The sequence below is a fragment of the Mustela erminea genome, chromosome 13 (assembly GCF_009829155.1).
Source record: "Mustela erminea isolate mMusErm1 chromosome 13, mMusErm1.Pri, whole genome shotgun sequence".
Classification (NCBI taxonomy): domain Eukaryota; kingdom Metazoa; phylum Chordata; class Mammalia; order Carnivora; family Mustelidae; genus Mustela; species Mustela erminea.
In genome coordinates, this window is record NC_045626.1 from 87,393,649 (window position 1) to 87,410,433 (window position 16,785).

The 16,785-nt window shown below is 61.2% G+C and overlaps 1 protein-coding gene across 21 annotated transcripts in view; it reads right to left on the bottom strand.

Moving 5' to 3' along the window:
* NCOR2 (nuclear receptor corepressor 2) overlaps positions 1 to 16,785 on the bottom strand; it is a 204,884-nt gene that overhangs the window by 63,014 nt on the left and 125,085 nt on the right. For 19 of the 21 annotated variants that reach the window (XM_032310356.1, XM_032310357.1, XM_032310355.1 and 16 more), the window contains 3 exons: positions 4,316 to 4,464; positions 3,012 to 3,184; positions 1,062 to 1,124 (listed from right to left, as the gene is read on the bottom strand). In XM_032310356.1, coding sequence (XP_032166247.1) covers positions 1,062 to 1,124; positions 3,012 to 3,184; positions 4,316 to 4,464 — 385 coding nt within the window. The remainder of the gene's footprint in view (positions 1 to 1,061; positions 1,125 to 3,011; positions 3,185 to 4,315; positions 4,465 to 16,785) is intronic. The other 2 variants (XM_032310358.1, XM_032310353.1) reach the window with 2 other exon arrangements.

Below are 16,785 nucleotides of genomic sequence, written 5' to 3' on the forward strand. Positions count from 1 at the left end.
CTGGAGTGTAGGGGCCTGGAGGCTGTCCCGTCCTCACACTCGCCTGCCCCTGGATGCCCGGGGCCTTCACAAGAAAGGCCATCTGTCCCCTCTGTGAGTCATGACCCAGAGCCCTGGGCACAGGAAGCTGCACGTCTGCGGTAGGGCCCTGGTGGGGCCAGGGGGACGAGAGCTGGAGGCCTGGACTTGCTCCGGGCCCCAGGCCGTCCTTGGCCTCACTCCTCACTTGGTCCTCTGTGAAGCGGGATGGAAACGAGCCACTCTGGGAGCTGGGACCAGAGTAAATGAGAGCAGGCAGGTAAATTGGGCTCAGGCATCCCCAGCCTCAGCCTTCCTGTCAGTGCTGGGCACGGCGAGGAACGAGTCAGCCCAGAGACAAGGGGAACCCATGCAGATGCAGTCCCTGACGGTACAGGACCCGTGCTCAGGCCCCTCGATGCCTGTTACCTCTGGTTCCTCACGGATGCCCCTCCCACGTCACAGAACGGGAGACTGAGGCACAGAGATAGGTCATTGAGCCACGAAGGGAAGGACCCTGCTGTTCTGGCTCCAATGAACACGCAGCTGGCTTCTAAGGGAGGACATGGGGTCAGCACTACCGTGCATGGCCTCCAACCACAGAGATGACACAGCTGAAGGGGACACGCAGCTTGACCCTGTGACCCCGCTGTGGTGGCTGCTGGCCAGCTCTGGGCCTCCCCTCCAAGACGCCCAGGTGCGCTGCCACCAGCATCTACGGGGCCACGACATGCTGACCCCGGAGGCGACAGAAGCGGTCCCCTGACCCGTGCGCACAGCCCGAGCTGCAACTTTTCGGAGCTGTGCCTCAATGTCACCCTGGGGACACACTGTGTGCCTGACGACGCAGTCACTGCAGGGTGAAACCAAGACTCCGAGGAAAAGCAACCAATCTGAGATCAGCCCGAAAGCAGAGCCTGGCCCTCCAGATGGCTCCAGAGCCCGTGCGTGGGTCAGGCCCAACGTGCCTCACCCTCCCCAGCACGAGAGCTGCGGGGTCTGGATGCCAGTCAGGGCGGATCAGAGCCCCCGGAGCCCCTCACCTTTCTTGGCCGTCTCCATTTCCTCTTCCGTCCAGCGAGAACTCTCGTTCATCTCCATTGAAGCTGAAACGGAAGACAAGATGCATTGGCAGCAGCCCGAGGGGCGGCCCAGCCTCCACACGGCCCGCTGGGATGGCGGTGGTGTCCTCAGCCCATTTTACGGGCGGGGACACTAAGGTGGTCTAGGGTCTGGACTGTGAGGACTGTCTCTGCATGCACTTGGTTGGGAAGGGGGTGACCTGCGTGAAAGCTCGGTGACCGGATAAAGGTCGGGGAGCACTCGGGACGCGAGCTTTGGGTGGACGGGGCCGTCATGTGAGCGTGGACTTGTCTGTACGGGTGATTCTTTACTGTTAAACCCTCGGCTTTCACCCACCAGCTGCCAGCAGTCCCCACCCCAACTGTGACAGTCAACGAGCGTTCCAGACGTGGCCGCTGTTGGCCAGAATTGTCCCCTGGGGCTCATCAGGTCCCTCACTGAGAATGCTGCTCTACGGGGCGACTGCTGTACTCTCCCCAAACTCCACCTGATCGGCAGGAAGCTTGAGAAGGGACATGGTTCTCGCGGACCTCACAGAGTTGGCCAGGCCTCCACTGTGGCGCTGTTTTTGGATCTCTCCTCCAAGGTCCCCCAGATAGGAGCCCAGTTCTTGCCCTGTAAATTGCTTAAGACCTCACCAAGAGGGCAGACACGAGGAGCCAGCGGCAGGGACTCAGCGCCTAAAACAGCACCAGGCCCAGAGGATGTGCTGGGGAGAGGCTGGCTGGCCAGTGGGGAAAGCTCCAGCAGGAGGAAGAGGAGAAGGAACAGCTCCAGCCACGAGAGGGGAGATGCTCCCGTTCCCTGCTGCTGTGGCCTGCCAACCTGTGAGACCTCACGAACTTTCCCTTCTTTCCCAAGGCATCCTCGGAGGGAAGCTAGAAATCTGAGCTCAGGTTGGGGTGCTGGGACAGCCCGCTGGAGGGCCCGGGGGGTGTTTGCCCCAGCGTCAGCCTGGGGCCTAACAGGAGCTTCCCAGAAGTTAGCCGTCCCCCTCCCCCCTCCACTGAATCAGCCTCCGGGCACCAAGGGGCAGCCAGCAAACGACTACAGGAGTCACATTAAATTTGTGGCCAGTGGGGCTGGGTCTGAATCCCGGTGAGCTCACGACTATGTAGGCAACATCCTCAAAGAGCCCATCTATGAAATGGGTACAAATTATCTCCCACAGGAAGAAGGGACAAGCGTCTGATACGGACCTGGGTGTTGGGTAGAGGGCATCTGTGACAACGAAACCTCACCTCCATCAGCTCCCACCCTGGGGAGGTATTCTGGTGGCTGGGGCCTCAGCCTGAGCACAGAGCTGGGAAGGTCAGTGCCCCCCCAACAACAGCCAGAACAGTACAGATGACAGACACACGTTGGCTGCCCCCCTGTGGCTGAACTTGAGAACTGCTACTAGAGCCATCTCTCCCCTCAACTCCCCTACAGCTTGAGGTGGGTGGGGGGAGGCTCAGAGCCCCTGGGGGTGGACGTCTGCTGAGCAGGAGAAACGGAAGCCCACAGAAGTGAAGTATGAACCCGGGAGCCTACTGGGGCTGGGGACAGGCGGGGTGGGGGGGTACAGTCTGTGCCCAGGTCCTTCTAGACAGAGGTAGGGCTACTCGGTGCCAACTGCTACAGGGAAGAAATGCGGGCCAGGTGCGGCCGGATTTTCTCATTAAAAAACAGAACCCAAACTGGCCATCTGGATTTTAATGTGAACCCTCCCAGTTCCGGGATCACCGGGGCTGACAGCCACTAGCCCTTCGCACCCCCAGGCACTGTCGTGGGCTCTTCCCACACCCGGGAAAGCGCTATGGAGATGAGGGCGCACAGAGAGGTTTAGGAGCTCTCCCCAGGTCACCCAGCGCGTTCAGAAGCTCAAGCTGGGATTCAGAAGCCACGGTCCTCCCTGGCCCAGAACTCACCCAGCTCCGCGCTCTGCTGCGGGGTGACGGCCTCCTCACTGTTGGCCTCATTGGCCATCGAGCGGGTGATTCGGCCTTTGCGCCTTCCCTGACTGTTGGCCGTTTTGCGGCCTTTGGAGGCCACCGCCTCCTTCTCATCGTTGTCCTCCCCCGAGGTGTCGTCTGTCTTCTCCCTGAAGGCCAGAGACAGAGACAGGGATGGCTTCGTCCACGCCTGGAGACCAGACGACCATTGCGAGAGACCTGCTTTTCTTTAGCTCGAGGAGCGCTGGCTGCCGGGGGTGGGGGGTCTGTACCAGTCAGAGGCTGGGAGGCAGGGGGAGCTCAGGGGAAGGGCTGGCGGGCAGCAGCTAGCCTCTCCTGTATCACGGGGTGCCGGTGGGTACCACCGACGGGCCACCTCACTCCCCAAAACAGAGAGGCTCTGCGGGCCTCTAGGAACGGTCCTCGCTTTGCTGGCCATATCATCAAGGGCCACCGTGCCTCGCAGCACGCACAAAAGGGAAGTCTCCTGCCGGCGTGTGCCACCGAGCCAGGTGTGTGGGGGTGCGTGTGACCTCCATACCCAGAGCTGGGGCCTTCTCAGAAGCAGACTCAGGAGGGCGGACCACGGGGCCACTCCGCTTTACCACCCCCGCCTCCCATTCATCCTCCTGAAGGCCCTCCCTGGGCGTCCGGGAGGGGGGCGGGGGGTATCGAAGCCAGATGTTCTCCGAAGCCACATTCCTGAGCCTCTTCCAGGTACCTGGCACGGAGCCGTGCCCGCCCCCCCGCCCCGGCGCGGACCTCCAGCTGGCCGCGCTCGGCGCCCGCCCCTGGCAGGCACGGAAGGCTGCGCCTTGATCTGCAAGAGCTCACGCTGACAGCGAGAATTCTAGAGGTGAGGGCAGGGCCCGCCTGCATCCCCAGTCCTTCCGCCAGCTCCTCTGATCCCCCGTCCCCCGCCCGGCATCTCGGGAGACTCGGCGGAGGAGGGAGAGAGACGAGGCGGCAGAGAGCTCCAAAGTCACTGCCTAGATGTATTAGCTCAGGAGTCGGGCTCAAACGAGCGATCAGTCTCTGAGGTCTCCAGAGGGTTCCAGGAGGAAAGGGCGGGCGGGAGGAGAGGGGAGGGGGCCGGGCGGGCTTCCGGAAGGGGATTCAGACGGAGCCAAAGATGCCTCCCTTCCCGGCAGACGATCGGCAGGTGCCGAACCGCTGTCCTCACAGCCTCTGCGGAGCGCTGCCCGCGGGAGCCCGGCCTCCAAGGAGCACCTCCGCGCCGCTCCCTGGGGGCGCAAAGCCGGGCGGCCCGGCCGTCTTACTTGCTCAGCTCCTCCTTGTCGTTCTCCACGTCGGGCTTCTCCTCCTCCTTCTCCGTGTCCTTGTCCTTGTCCTTCTCCTCCTTCTCCTCCTGGTTGCTCCGGGGCATCTGCTGCTGCTGCTGTTGCTGCTGCTGCTGCTGCTGCTGCCGGCCCGGGGGAGGGGAGAGGAAAACAGTGAGACCGGGCGGGGGGGGGGGGGGGGGGAGTCCCTGCACCTGGGGAGACGGCCCCGGCCGCAGCCTGGGGACCTGCAGCCCACGGGGCCTGGGGAGCCAGGAGTCCCAGGCGAGGTGTAGAAACTGGAAGCCTGGGCTAACTCCTGCCTCCTCCATTCAGGGGCTGTGTGACCTCAGATGAGGATCTTGACCTCTCTGTGCTGATTCTGCGCAGCAGGGCTAGTCAACATGCCGACACCTCAGCCAGGGCCCGGGAGGCGGAATCGAGAGGAGCCTCAGAGCTGGTGTCTGGCGTGGGTGTTAAAGTGGGACTGACGCCATCAACAGCACGGGGAGGGCTGCTGGTCGACCTGAAGCCAGAGCAGGGTGAACACCGGGGAACCTGGGGACACGTTGCTGACGGATGAAGCTCAGGCCACCTCTCAGCCTGTCACCACATCTGAAAAATGGGCCGGCGGGAGAGGTGTCCTGGGCCCAGGCCTGTGTGAAGGCGCTTGCTGCCGCGTCGGGGACCCACTCTCGCAACAGCCGGCTTGGGGACGTGAACCTCCGCTTCAGGGGGAGACGAAAGGGGCTCACAGCAAACCAGCCTCCTCTTGAAGGCAATTCATCTGCCCGGAGGCAAGCCAGGCACAGGCCCGTTGCCCCATTAGCCTGGGCTGCTGAGCCTGCCCTCGTCAGGACCAGGGAGGAAGTGAGGGCAGCCCGCTCCTTCCCGAGAGGTTGCCCGACCTCCCTTCCGCCCCGCCTGATTTCTTTTAAAAATGTACGCCAGGGGCGCCTGGGTGGCTCAGTGGGTTAAAGCCTCTGCCTTCAGCTCAGGTCATGATCCCGGGGTCCTGGGATCGAGCCCCGCATCGGGCTCTCTGCTCAGCGGGGGAGTGTGCTTCCCCGCCCCCACCCGCCTGCCTCTCTACCTACTTATGATCTCTGTCTGTCAAATAAACAAATAAAATCTTTAAAAATGCACAGCCACCCCAAACCTCCCTGCAGACACCTACCAACCGGACCATCTTTCTGTGCCAACGAGCCAAGTGAAGGGAGAACAAACCCAGGCAAAGCCTTGCGCGTGGGGTAGGGGTACGGCCAAACGATGATCCGACAAGGAGAAAGAAACGAAGCTGAGGGAGAAGGTGCGGGCAGGCAGGGTCTCGCTCCCTCCCTGCATCTTTCCTGTGCCTCAGGAACACACGCCCGTCCTGCCAAGGCCGCCTCGGCCTGCGACACCTCCCTGGACCCTCTCGTGAAGCTAGAACTTAGGAAGCGGGAGCGCAGGCCAGCCGGGGGCATTCTGTGGACCCTGGGGGGGTGGGGGGACCCGCGCTCTCTGAAGCTGTGGCAGAGGTCGCCCCAGGACCTCCTGGCTCGGCTCGGCCTCCCCCTCTCCAAGAACCCCCTCTATTCTGTCGGAGGAGGCAAGGGGCATGACGGCTGGACTTGGAACAGCCTCTCCACCCCCACCACGTTGCTGCCGATCCCTGGTGGCTGGGACTAGCCTGTCCCTCACCCCCTGAAGCCCTCAACTTGAACTAAAGCATAAACTTCCCACTGCCTAGGAGCTGTGGGCCCCTCTCACACCCAAAAGGCAAGGTCGCTTTTGGAGCTTTCCATCCCAGCAGGTGGAAGTGCGGACAGAGAGGTTTCCCGCTTTGTTTCAACACAGCATGCCCTCTGCACCCTCGCCTGACGAGGGCGGTGGGGATGACGAGCAGGGGTCAGAGACCTGGCTCCAGGGCAGGGGAGAATGCGTGGCTGGCTGGGGAGGGGCACTGACCCCTGCCCCACAGGCCACCCAGCCTGGCTCCCATCTCCGCCTGTCAGATTTGCCGACTTCTCCAACACCTGGGAGCCTGACGCCAGGTGCTGGGCACGGCAGGGGCTCTCCGGCCACAGGGAGCTCGGAACCACCCGACACGTCTTTGGCCGCACCTGCACCCAGACCCCGCCTGGGAGGCAGCCTCACCCCAAATCCCTCCTTGCTGTCCCTCCCAATGGCCACAGGGGCCCAATTCTAAGCCAACCTGAGGGAGGCACCTGTCACCATCCCTTGGATCTAGCCTGGGGGGCCTCGAAGGCTCCTGGGACCTCATCCTCCACCAAGCAGCCACCACCCCTGCCAGCACAGCCAGGGAGTGCAGTTCCCACCCACGGGGCCCAGCCCCGCACCCATGCCTGCTGACCCATGCCTCCATGCACGCCCGGCACGTTCTGTTGATGAGCTCCCGGCCCTCTGAGGTCCCGAGGACAGGAATGAAGATGAAAAACCGAGAGGAGTGGTGAGCCGGGGCTCCATCCACGGAGGTGGCCTGTCCTTGGCACCACGCGAAACCCCTTGCAAGCGCTACCCTACTTCGTGCCCTTAGCCAACCTCAGACAGAAAGGGCAGTGACCCGTGTTCCCAACCTACAGGGAAGCAACGCTTCACAGTCTCGGAGGAGAGCCAACGGCCGGGTCCCACGGTTTCTAAAGTCCTACTCATAGCCTCTGACCGTAATCTGGGGCCTCGGGTCAGAGGCAGTGTCTTTGGGTGTTCCTGTCCCTTCCCATCTAGCCCACCCTGTCCCCCACTCAAGATGGGTTCGAGGCATCCCACCTCCCCGAACCCCCACCTCCCCGAGCCTGGGCCAGCCCGTAACCATCCCCACCCCCGAATCATCACCCACGTCACAGCACGAATAACAAAAACCAGTCTCAGTGCCCTGCGCCGGACACTGTTCTATGAACTGCAATCACCTCCTTTACCAGCCCCTTCATTCTCCCATTTTACAGAAGAATAAACGGAGGCACAGAGACGTCAAGGGACAAACCAGGTACACAGCAGCGCCAGGATTCCAGCCTACGCCTGAGTTAACCCCGGCCATGCCGAGCCCATACTCCCGGCGGGCCCCTCCACCCTCAGCAGTGCTCGGAGCCAGAGTCTCCCGACCTGTGCCCACCTCATGCGGAGGTGGAGCACCACAGCCTGCTCACGATTCCCACCCCTTCTCACCAGGTGTGCAAGCCCAGTGCTGGACACCGGTGCCCCTGCCCGGACACTTTCCCAAGCCCTAAGAAGCGCAGGGGTGCGGAGGAGCGGGGGGTGCAGCAACACTGCCGTGGAGCCACGACATAGGGCCCCGGACAGGCTCAGGGTTTCCTGCAACCTGGCTGCCGTCTCCCTTGGGAGAGGTGTCCCAGCACCCCGAGCTGAGTGGCGCCGTCACAGGGGACGAAAGGGAGGAGCCCCAGGTCCGTCCTGGCCTCAAACACATTTTACAGTGGGACAGACTGGTCAGGGACAGTAAGGACCCTCTGCCTGGCCCCCTGCTGCAAGCAGGAGTCGACGGGATGACTCAGAAGTGCTCCATTCACTCCAGGTTTATGGGGCGAGATGGGGGCCCCACTCATAGCAACCCCCACACCCCAAGCCACGTCCGTCTCCAGAAGCCTTCGATGGTCTAGGGCAGCACACAGGAGGACGGCTACATCAGCGAGGAGGAACGGCCACTGCGGCCCCAGCCCCGGACCTCAGGCCATCCACGGCCGTGGAGCTGCACTTGCCCCCTTACATGGCGAAACCAGAGCCAAGCTTCCCACGGCCTGACGACCGCACGCACAGGACACCTGGGGAGCCCGGGCCGCGGCCACACCAATCACGAATCCCCAGGTTACTCCGATGGCCGACCAGGCTTGAGATCTACTGCCGTAGACAAGGAGCCAGCCAGCTTTTCCTGTAAGAGCCGCACGGTTAATTCTGTGCGGCCACAGGTCCCCTGGTTTCTGGCACAACTGCTCAACGCACCTCCATTTGTAACCTGAAAGCAACCAAAATGTAAACAAATAGGCATGGCTCTGTACCAATAAAACTTTATTTACAAATAGTCAGTGGGCCAGACTTGACCCGAGGAGCCATCACATGCCACCCGTGCCCCAGACCAGTGCTGCTCCGTCTAGACCGTGCACGAATCAGCCGAGGACAGTGGGGAAGTGCAGACTCCGTGTGTCTGAAGTGGGCCTGAGCCACTGCATTTCTAGGCAGCTTCCTGGGGGCGCTGATGCTGCTAGTTCCTGGAACACACTGAGGGGCGAGGCTGTCAGGGATCCTTGTTCCCCAAAACACACCCAGGACCCTTGCCACTGGCAGCAGGTGACACCCGTGGACCTAGGGGGTGGGGAGATCCGGAGGCCAAACTCCCTCTCGAAGGACTCTGGAGCTCGCGGTGCGGGGTCTACCTCTGCTTTCCAGACACGTTTCCGACTCACAATGGGCTTCATGCCCAGGACTCGTTTGAGAACGTCCCTCCCAAACCACAGCACGGCTTTGCGGAAAACCTGACCGGATCCATGGTCAGCCAGAGCCATCAGTTCCGATCCCCGAGGGACCCCTGCTTCCGGAGCTGAGTGCAGGACAGGCAGGAGGCCACAGAGCCTGCGCTGTGCTGAGCCCCAGATCAGGGCTGCACAGAAAACCGCACGAATAAAAACAACAAATCCAGACGAAGGCTTCTCTTCATTCTACCTGTGAGTTAACCGAATCTTCCCAGCAGCCCTGGGACGACCTCTGCTCCATAGCACACGACACAGGGACACGGAGACGCCGAGGGGCTGGCCCCAGACTGCACAGCATTTCCCAGCAAGATCCTATGGGCAGGTGTTGTGCCTGCGACCCCGGGCTGGGGGGTCACGGGCTCCCCCGTTCAAGCCCAACTGTGCCACCACCTGCACGTTCCCACAAGGCGGACACCACGCCACCAAAAATGCGATCCCCAACCTTCCCCAAATGACAGAGACAAGGAACTCCACCAGGGCAGAAGGAGGCTCGTGCTGGGGACACTTTGAAAGGCAGGGCACACGACAGATGTGGTGGCAGTTCTGCCTGACCCACGGGGACGGGAAAGGAGGCCTCTGAGCAGAGTCCCCAAAGGCTTTCGGTTGACAAGGATGAGAGAGGACACTGCAGGGAGGGACCTGCCTGGGCAAAGGCACAGCGACATGAACACGAGCGCTGTCCCTACCGCGCGACATACTGGACATGGCTGCAGAGCCTGGCCATCTGTAAGCCTCACGTTCTGACACACAGGGGTGTCCTGGTGCCAGTGGACAGCCACCAAAGGCTCCCGTCAGTAGTTGGGGGGGGGGTGGGACAGGGGATGACGTCTTCTGCCCCGTGTTGAAGGGCAACTCGGCAGCCAATCCGGGAAGGCGTGGCTGTTGATCCCGAAGGAAAGAGTGAGAGCTGACGGGATTTAACCCTCCAATGACAGGTCCTCAGAAATGTGCCGTGAGAGCTTCTTCGCAGCCCGCAGCACCCGCGACATCGCCATCTCAGCCACTCACTCACCCGTCACTGAGCACAGACCATGCCCCCCCAGGGAGCACACACCAAGAGGGGCTCTGTCCTCACGACCGACACCTGCCGTCTCTCGGCGGTGGGGACGACGGGGCCCAGGAGCCCGAGGCAGGTGGGAGAACTCGGGTCTGGTCAGGGGTCAGAGGCAAGACACAACAGTGTCTTCTGGTCCTGGCTGGCGGCCTGCACCCGACCCTTGGTGCCCTATGCGCCTCCTCCAGCCCATCTGTCCCTCCTGGGGAAACACAGACAGCGGACGCCCCCTGAGTCCAGACAGAGGTGTGGAGGAGTCGGCTCGGATCCACTCGCGAGAGCAGACCTCAGCTTTCAAGGATTTTGCAGTTAAGCTGTTAAACACAGCCGTTATCAAAAACTGAACTACTCATAGTCCTGTATCCCTGAAACAAATAATAAATCAAATGTTAATTAAAAACAAAAAACAAAACCTAAACTACATAACTTTACAGTTAAAGAACTTGGGATAAAAACAAGGGTAAGAAGTACTCAAAATGCAGCATTTCCCAATTATTAGACTACACAGATCTGTTATCTATGCTCTCGAGGTTACTGACGTCAACGGCATCGGCACAGAGGAAGTCTACTGCGTTGGGCACGCCCCCTCCCAGCTCCACCGAAGGGCACGCCCCCTCCTAGTTCCACCTTCGGTGACGTCATGTCGGTGGCTTAGATCTGGAGCAATGGGAGTATTTATACCACAGCAACTGTTACGTGCTACAAATCGGGGCTTCGCCCCCACAAGGCTGGGTGCTGAACACTCCCCAGCACGCCCCTGCAAACAGATGTGCCAAAAAAACCCGAGTAGCATTTCTCTCACACACACACACACACACCCATGACATCTGTTCTGCCTGCAGGGAGATATGTGGTTGTGGCAGCCAAAGCTCTGTTTTAAATTGTCGATCGGACCCTGTCCTGCCCCTGGGAAGAAGACCAGGGGTCTGTGACAGACCACGAGGCCGTGTGATCTCGTCCCTGCACGCCCTTGCTCACTTCAGCCACTTCCCTTGGGGCTGCTCCCCCCTGCCTCTGGGAAGATGCCATGTTTACTCCTACCTCAGGGCCTTTGCACTTGCTCCGTGGGATTCTCCCTCTGACTCTGCCTGGCTGGTTCTTTCTTATCACTCAAGTTTGAGCCCAGATGACCCCCTCCTCAGAGGAGCCTTCGAGGTCAGCTCCCTAAAAGCTGCCATCCCTCACATCAGCTGCCTCCTGACACTCTGCAGCCCTCACGACCACCTCCAACAATCATGCTAACTCACTTGGGCGCTGTCCACCTCCCACATGGACGTGTCCGCTCCGGGACCTCACCTGTCTTGTTCACTGTGCAATCATCTAGAATGAGGAAGATCAACGTGAAGTCATGACACAAAGGTCTCCAACATGGCCACCACCCACCCGGGATGCTCCTTGAGCGGTCAAGCCCAAGGGGACCCCTCCTGCCGTGGCCCACAGTAGCACAGACCCACACAAATGCTGCTCTTCTGGTAACTATTTCCTGACTCCTGGCAGCCCAGCTTGAGATGCCCGGATGTGGGGTCTGTCAGCCCCCCACCTCTCACCCCACCCCCCGGGGATCCAAATGCTCCATGCTCACATTTTCTGGGCTGGGCTCACATTTTCCATGTCCTTCTATGCCTTTGATGTGGTTTGCCTCGGACAGGGCTGGCAGAGAGCCAGGTCTCCCCTGCCCCCACGTCATGGCCCATGAGAAGGCCATGTTTGTCTTCTCCCAAGACGGCAGCCCAGCTTGCTCGCTCCCTGGGGTATGGCCTCTCCTGGGAAGGAGACCACCCACCCTCCTGAGAACAGTGGTCTCTGAAATGTGTCTGGGGGTGGGGCGCAGGCCTGGAGGGGCCTCCCACAGTCTCTCGCCTCCTGGGCAGGAATCAGGGACATCTGCTCACTGAAGCGCTAGATCTGGACAGTCTGGCCCGGCCCTGCTTGTCCCCAACAGCACAGAAACGCCACCTCCTACAGGCCTGGGCCGCCCAGGGAAGTTGTACAGAGCCCCAGGCTGGAGGCCCATCTGGGCTCCGGGCAGCCGTTCGGGACACGCACACTCATGCTTACCCAGTGGGCCAGGAGAGAGGTAGCCCCACCCGGAGTCAGTGTGGCCGTATCTGGCCTGTCCCACGTCCCTGCCAGACTGCACCGGAGGGAGCCCTCAAGCGATTTCATCCACCCAGTCCTGGACCCCAGCACCGACTGCACAGCCGCTGCCCGCCCCGCATGGACCGCGGGGGGCTGAACCCACCCCGGCACAGCCTTCCGGGTCACGCTGTCCCCCCGTGAGCACTGCCCCAGGCACGGGAGCCTCTGGTGGTGCCTCGGCAACCGGAACAAGGTCACCTGTCCCTTGGCAAGAAGCAGGGAGAGGAGGCGCAGAGGGACAGGAGAGGAGGAAGGGGGGGAAGGGAAGGCAGAGACGGCGGCTGCGGGGCGTGGGGAGGGGGAGGGACGTGGATGGAGACACAGAGGGAAACCGATACGGAGCCCCACACGTGGGGAAAGAGTCAGGGAGACCGGACAGGAAGAGGGAGGAACAGGACAAGACAGGAGATCAACCTAGAAAACACAGGAGCCTGAGGTGGACGTCTGGTCGGCGGTGGGAGCCGGACTGGGCCACAGCAAAGAGCCACAGAGCACAAGGACATGCAGGCCAGAGGGCAGGTGGGGAAGTCGGGTCCCGCCCCCCCAGATGTCCCAGGGACAGGCCAGTAGGCTGGGGCCCAGCTGCCCCGGGGTAGGGGAGCACTCACTCCCCTCTGCGGGATACCCCCCTCCATCGCCTGGAGGGCCGCACTGGCCCCTTGGTCCCAGCCACAGCAGGGACGGGCCCTGCTGCCTGGCCCAAATCCGCCTCCCACTCTGCTCCCCGCCGGCCGGCAGAGTTAGGCCGACTAGCGACCACAGCATTCCTGGACTCTGGTTCTGCAGCTAGCCGGGATAATGGGGCCCCGGTCCATGAATCATGAACTGTAAACCGCTGGACCGTCCCCCGCCTCAGCCGGTGATTCACCTCGTGGAGAGGATGCTCGGGCTTGGGCCCAGCCCACGAGCGCGCCTGCCGCTCAGGGGAGGGTCTCCCGGGCCAGGGTCCAGGATCTGCGGGCTCGGATCCCACCTGCCAGAGCTCAGGTGCGCAGGGTCCAGCAGGGGTGGGTGGGAAGGGGCTGGCATTCCAGAAGTCTCTGGCTTGGCCCACATCTCCCTCCGTCCAAATATGGAGATGTTTCCAGAGGTGGATGGCACCCTCTGTTAAACAGCAAGATGACCCTGATGCCCCGATGGCCAGGGCTGAGCACGCACGCCGCAGATGCTGGGCGGGCCTCCCTGCCCTCAGGGCAGCACAGCGGGTCTCAGGGTCTGAGCCTAGAGACACCCAATGGCAGATGCTTTTCATCAAGGAGGCTTACATTCCACTTCTGTAACCAGCCAAGCTTTCCAACATGACCATAACCCGAGGAACAAATGGTTGGTACAGGGCCCGTGATGAGGGTGTGACCGGACAGGGAGTCACCTAAACAGACGCACTGACGTATTGCTTCACACGCTGTGGTTAAGCATTCAAGGAGGTCATGACCACTGGGACGTGTAGTTAGCAAATGCGAGAATGCACAGGATGTGTCCCCCGTAGGGACTGGCCAGGCCCCTTCTAGAAGGTGCTTGCTGCCCCCATGGCCGCAAGTGTCCCCGGCCATCCCCAGCCTGTGGGCTGAGACCTGGCCCTCTCTGCCCACCTCAGGACACCTCGGAAGGGCCATTTCAGCTCATCTCCCCTTCAGGGTCATCTCTTCCTCCTGCGCGCCACCCCCAACCACGGTAGGTCTAGGCAGGCCCGTGAACCTGCACCAAACCTCGACTTCCGCGTCTGCCAACCTGCTCCCTCCCCCTCCCTTCCTGGGGGGCCTCCCCAGTAAACATCCCCCAGGCTGAAGTTCTGAGTGGCCCAGACCAGCAGCCAGTACTGCTGGTGGCTCTCGGGCCCCACGGAGGGGCGGGCGCATCCCGGCAGTCTGATTTTTGACAAGCCCTCCGGTGACGGTGGGAGGCCCCCAGCCTGACGCCAGCTGTGTCTCAGGCCCGTGACTCAGTCTGGGACCCCAGCAGGGGACAGCCTGAGGACACGGACTGCAGCCCGTCTGGAGCAGGAGGCGGTGTCCCCTCTGTTCTGGGGAGCCATCAGCACCATGGGTTCCTCTCCTTCCCAGATGTGGGGATGTGAGCCTGGGACCCCCTTCGATCCCACTGAGACAGGAAGGCTGAGGAGAAGACATCAGGCTGAAGACATCAGGGCCATCCCCCATCTCCGGGCCTGGGCAAGGAGTCGGCCAACTCAGAAAAGGCGCCTTCTACAGAGGGGCAGGTGGGACCGCTCAGCCAAGAGAAGGGCCATTGAGCCCACTCACCAACACCTTGAAGCACCCCTGCACCCCCTCACGGTTCTTCCCGGCACAGTCTGGGAGGGGTCAAGACAGCCTTGCTCGGCTGAGGCCTTCCCTCTCGTGTCCCGAAAGACCCGGTCTGATCTGGCTCCGAGGCCAGAACTTTAGTCCTGATGTGCAGGAGTCAGTCTGTAAAAGCCCTCAGGTGAACACACGATCCTGGGCCTCTGACACCTGGTGGGGAGGGCCCGTCAAGGGGCCCCTGCTGGCCCCTGCTCCCTGTCAAAGGAGCAGCTGGGAGGCCCCTCATGGCCATTCTTCGCCACAGTGTGGCCCCAAGCCACAGGAACCACAGATGGGCACTACAGCCTCCCTGGCCGTGGGCCTCCGGGAAGAGGGAGGGGGCATGCATGGGGCTGGGGGAGCTAGGAGAGACTGCAAGACAGCCAGAGACGGGGAGACAGCCGTCTGCGTCTCCAGAGACGCTCATGGTCCCGAGAGCGGCAGAGAACTGAAAGAGACAGAAAGAGTTTTCCAGCTGCTGGCCTCGCAGAAGCCCGGCGCACGTGGGGCCAGGAATAGGTTCCCATTGAGTAGAGACGGAGACCCAGATGGGGTCAAGGGCTGTGATGCAGATGGGGGCTCAGTGGGGCACGTCCCACCCATAGCAAGGCCCATCTGCTCCCTGAGGCAGCACAGCCTACACAGACAGAAGAGCCCGGGGCCCCCAAGGTCAAAGACAGACAGCTTCCAAAAGCCACACGGCCGAAAGGTGGCAAATGGGAGCACCAGGGATCCCCCGCGCCCCAACAGCAGACCGTGCTAGGCTTGAATCCTGCGTGCCACTAAGAACAGGCTGTCACCTCCCAGCCCCTGTACAGCAGGGATGATGGCAGGACACCTCCTCAATAAAGCTTTGAGGGAAAACGCACCCCACCCTTCACACAAATCTTGAGCGAATGGCCGGCTCCCCTGTCTTGCTGGCCTCCCAGGCGTTTTGAGGACGCTCAGGGTCCCCCAGTAATTGCACCTCAGATTCACGAGTGAGGCCGAGGGACCTGCGCCCAACATGTATTTCACTGTCACAGGGCAGAGAAAGGACTTACAGCCCCAGAGTCTCGGGGTTGACCCGTTTCTTCCGTATTTATGAAGAGGCCAGTGGGCAGGGGTGAGGGTGGTGGGTCCGCCTGGCATGGAAGTCCCTCCAGGCCGTGTGTGTGCATCTCCGCCCCGGCAGCAGCCCCAGCTGATGAGAGGGAGGGGAGGGCCACTGGGCCGTGTCCCAGCTCCCAAGAGAGAGGGGCCTCCTGCCACGCTGCCTTCTGTCTTTCTGCAAGACGCAGAACACAGAGGCATCCCTTCTCCATCACGGGAGGCCCAGCCTGAGGCCTGAGCAGAGGGCACAACCTCACGGGAAAAGCAGGGCAGACACTACGGCTAATCCAAGGCAACGCAGACAAAAAGAGGAAACAGACGTTTCTCCTCTGCTATACGATATCCCAGGGCTCCCCAGCGCCGGCCCTGCCTGGTCTGGCCTCTGCCCCAAGTCACACACAATCCCTTCTTTACCTCCACCACCGAAGCCTTACCATTCTCGGATCCTGAGGTCTTACACTGGGGACCAAGGGCAGATGGAAAGCAAGTCTGAGTCTGAGCACACTGGTCATGGTGAGCCCTGAGCGGCGCACAGACCTGCTGAGTCACTGTTCCGCACACCTGAAGCCAGCGTGCTCACTAGGCTGGCATTGTTTTTTTTTAAGATTTTATTTATTTGACGCAGAGAGAGACACAGCAAGAGGGAACATAAGCAGGGGCAGAGGGAGAGCGAGAAGCAGACTCCCCACTGCGCACGGACCTGATGTGGGGCTCGATCCCAGGACTCTGGGATGACGACCTGAGCGGAAGGCAGACGCTTAACGACTGAGCCACCCAGGCGCCCCAAATACACGTTATAATTAAAAACTTAATTTAAACAAAAAAGGGAGGGGCAAACCGGAGTTCTTTGGCGTATACAATCAGTGTTTTGTTTTCGTTTTTCACGTAATCTAAATTTGAAAACTCGGGCAATTCCGCATAAGTCCCGATTTCCAGCTCGTCCTCAAAAATCAGCTCTGGCAGGATGAGGCCACTTGGCCCAGTGTCAGTAGGGGCGGACCCGGGGCACGAGCTAAGTCGGCTACAGGCCTCACCACTCCCTGCTGCCTCTCACGGAAGCTGAGGTCAACTGTGAGCCACTACGTACCCTCACATTTGGACTTCTATCTTCCATAAATCAGAGAAACACCGCTAGCCACTCATCAAACATGAGCAGGAGAAATGGCATCCTGGGGTTTTTCTCCAATCCTTCATTCATTTAAGACGCTGAAAGGTTTTTAAGACCCCTGTTCCAAAGACTCTGAGGGCGCTGTGCTCTCTCATGCTGCAGGGTCTTTGTACCTGCTGTTCCCTCTGCCTGGGACACCCTTGCTTCTGTTCTTGTCCAGCGAGGATCTGCTCCTTAACCTCATTGTTGAGGGACCCTATGTTACGGAGACTCTCAGACCACCGGCATGTGGTCTT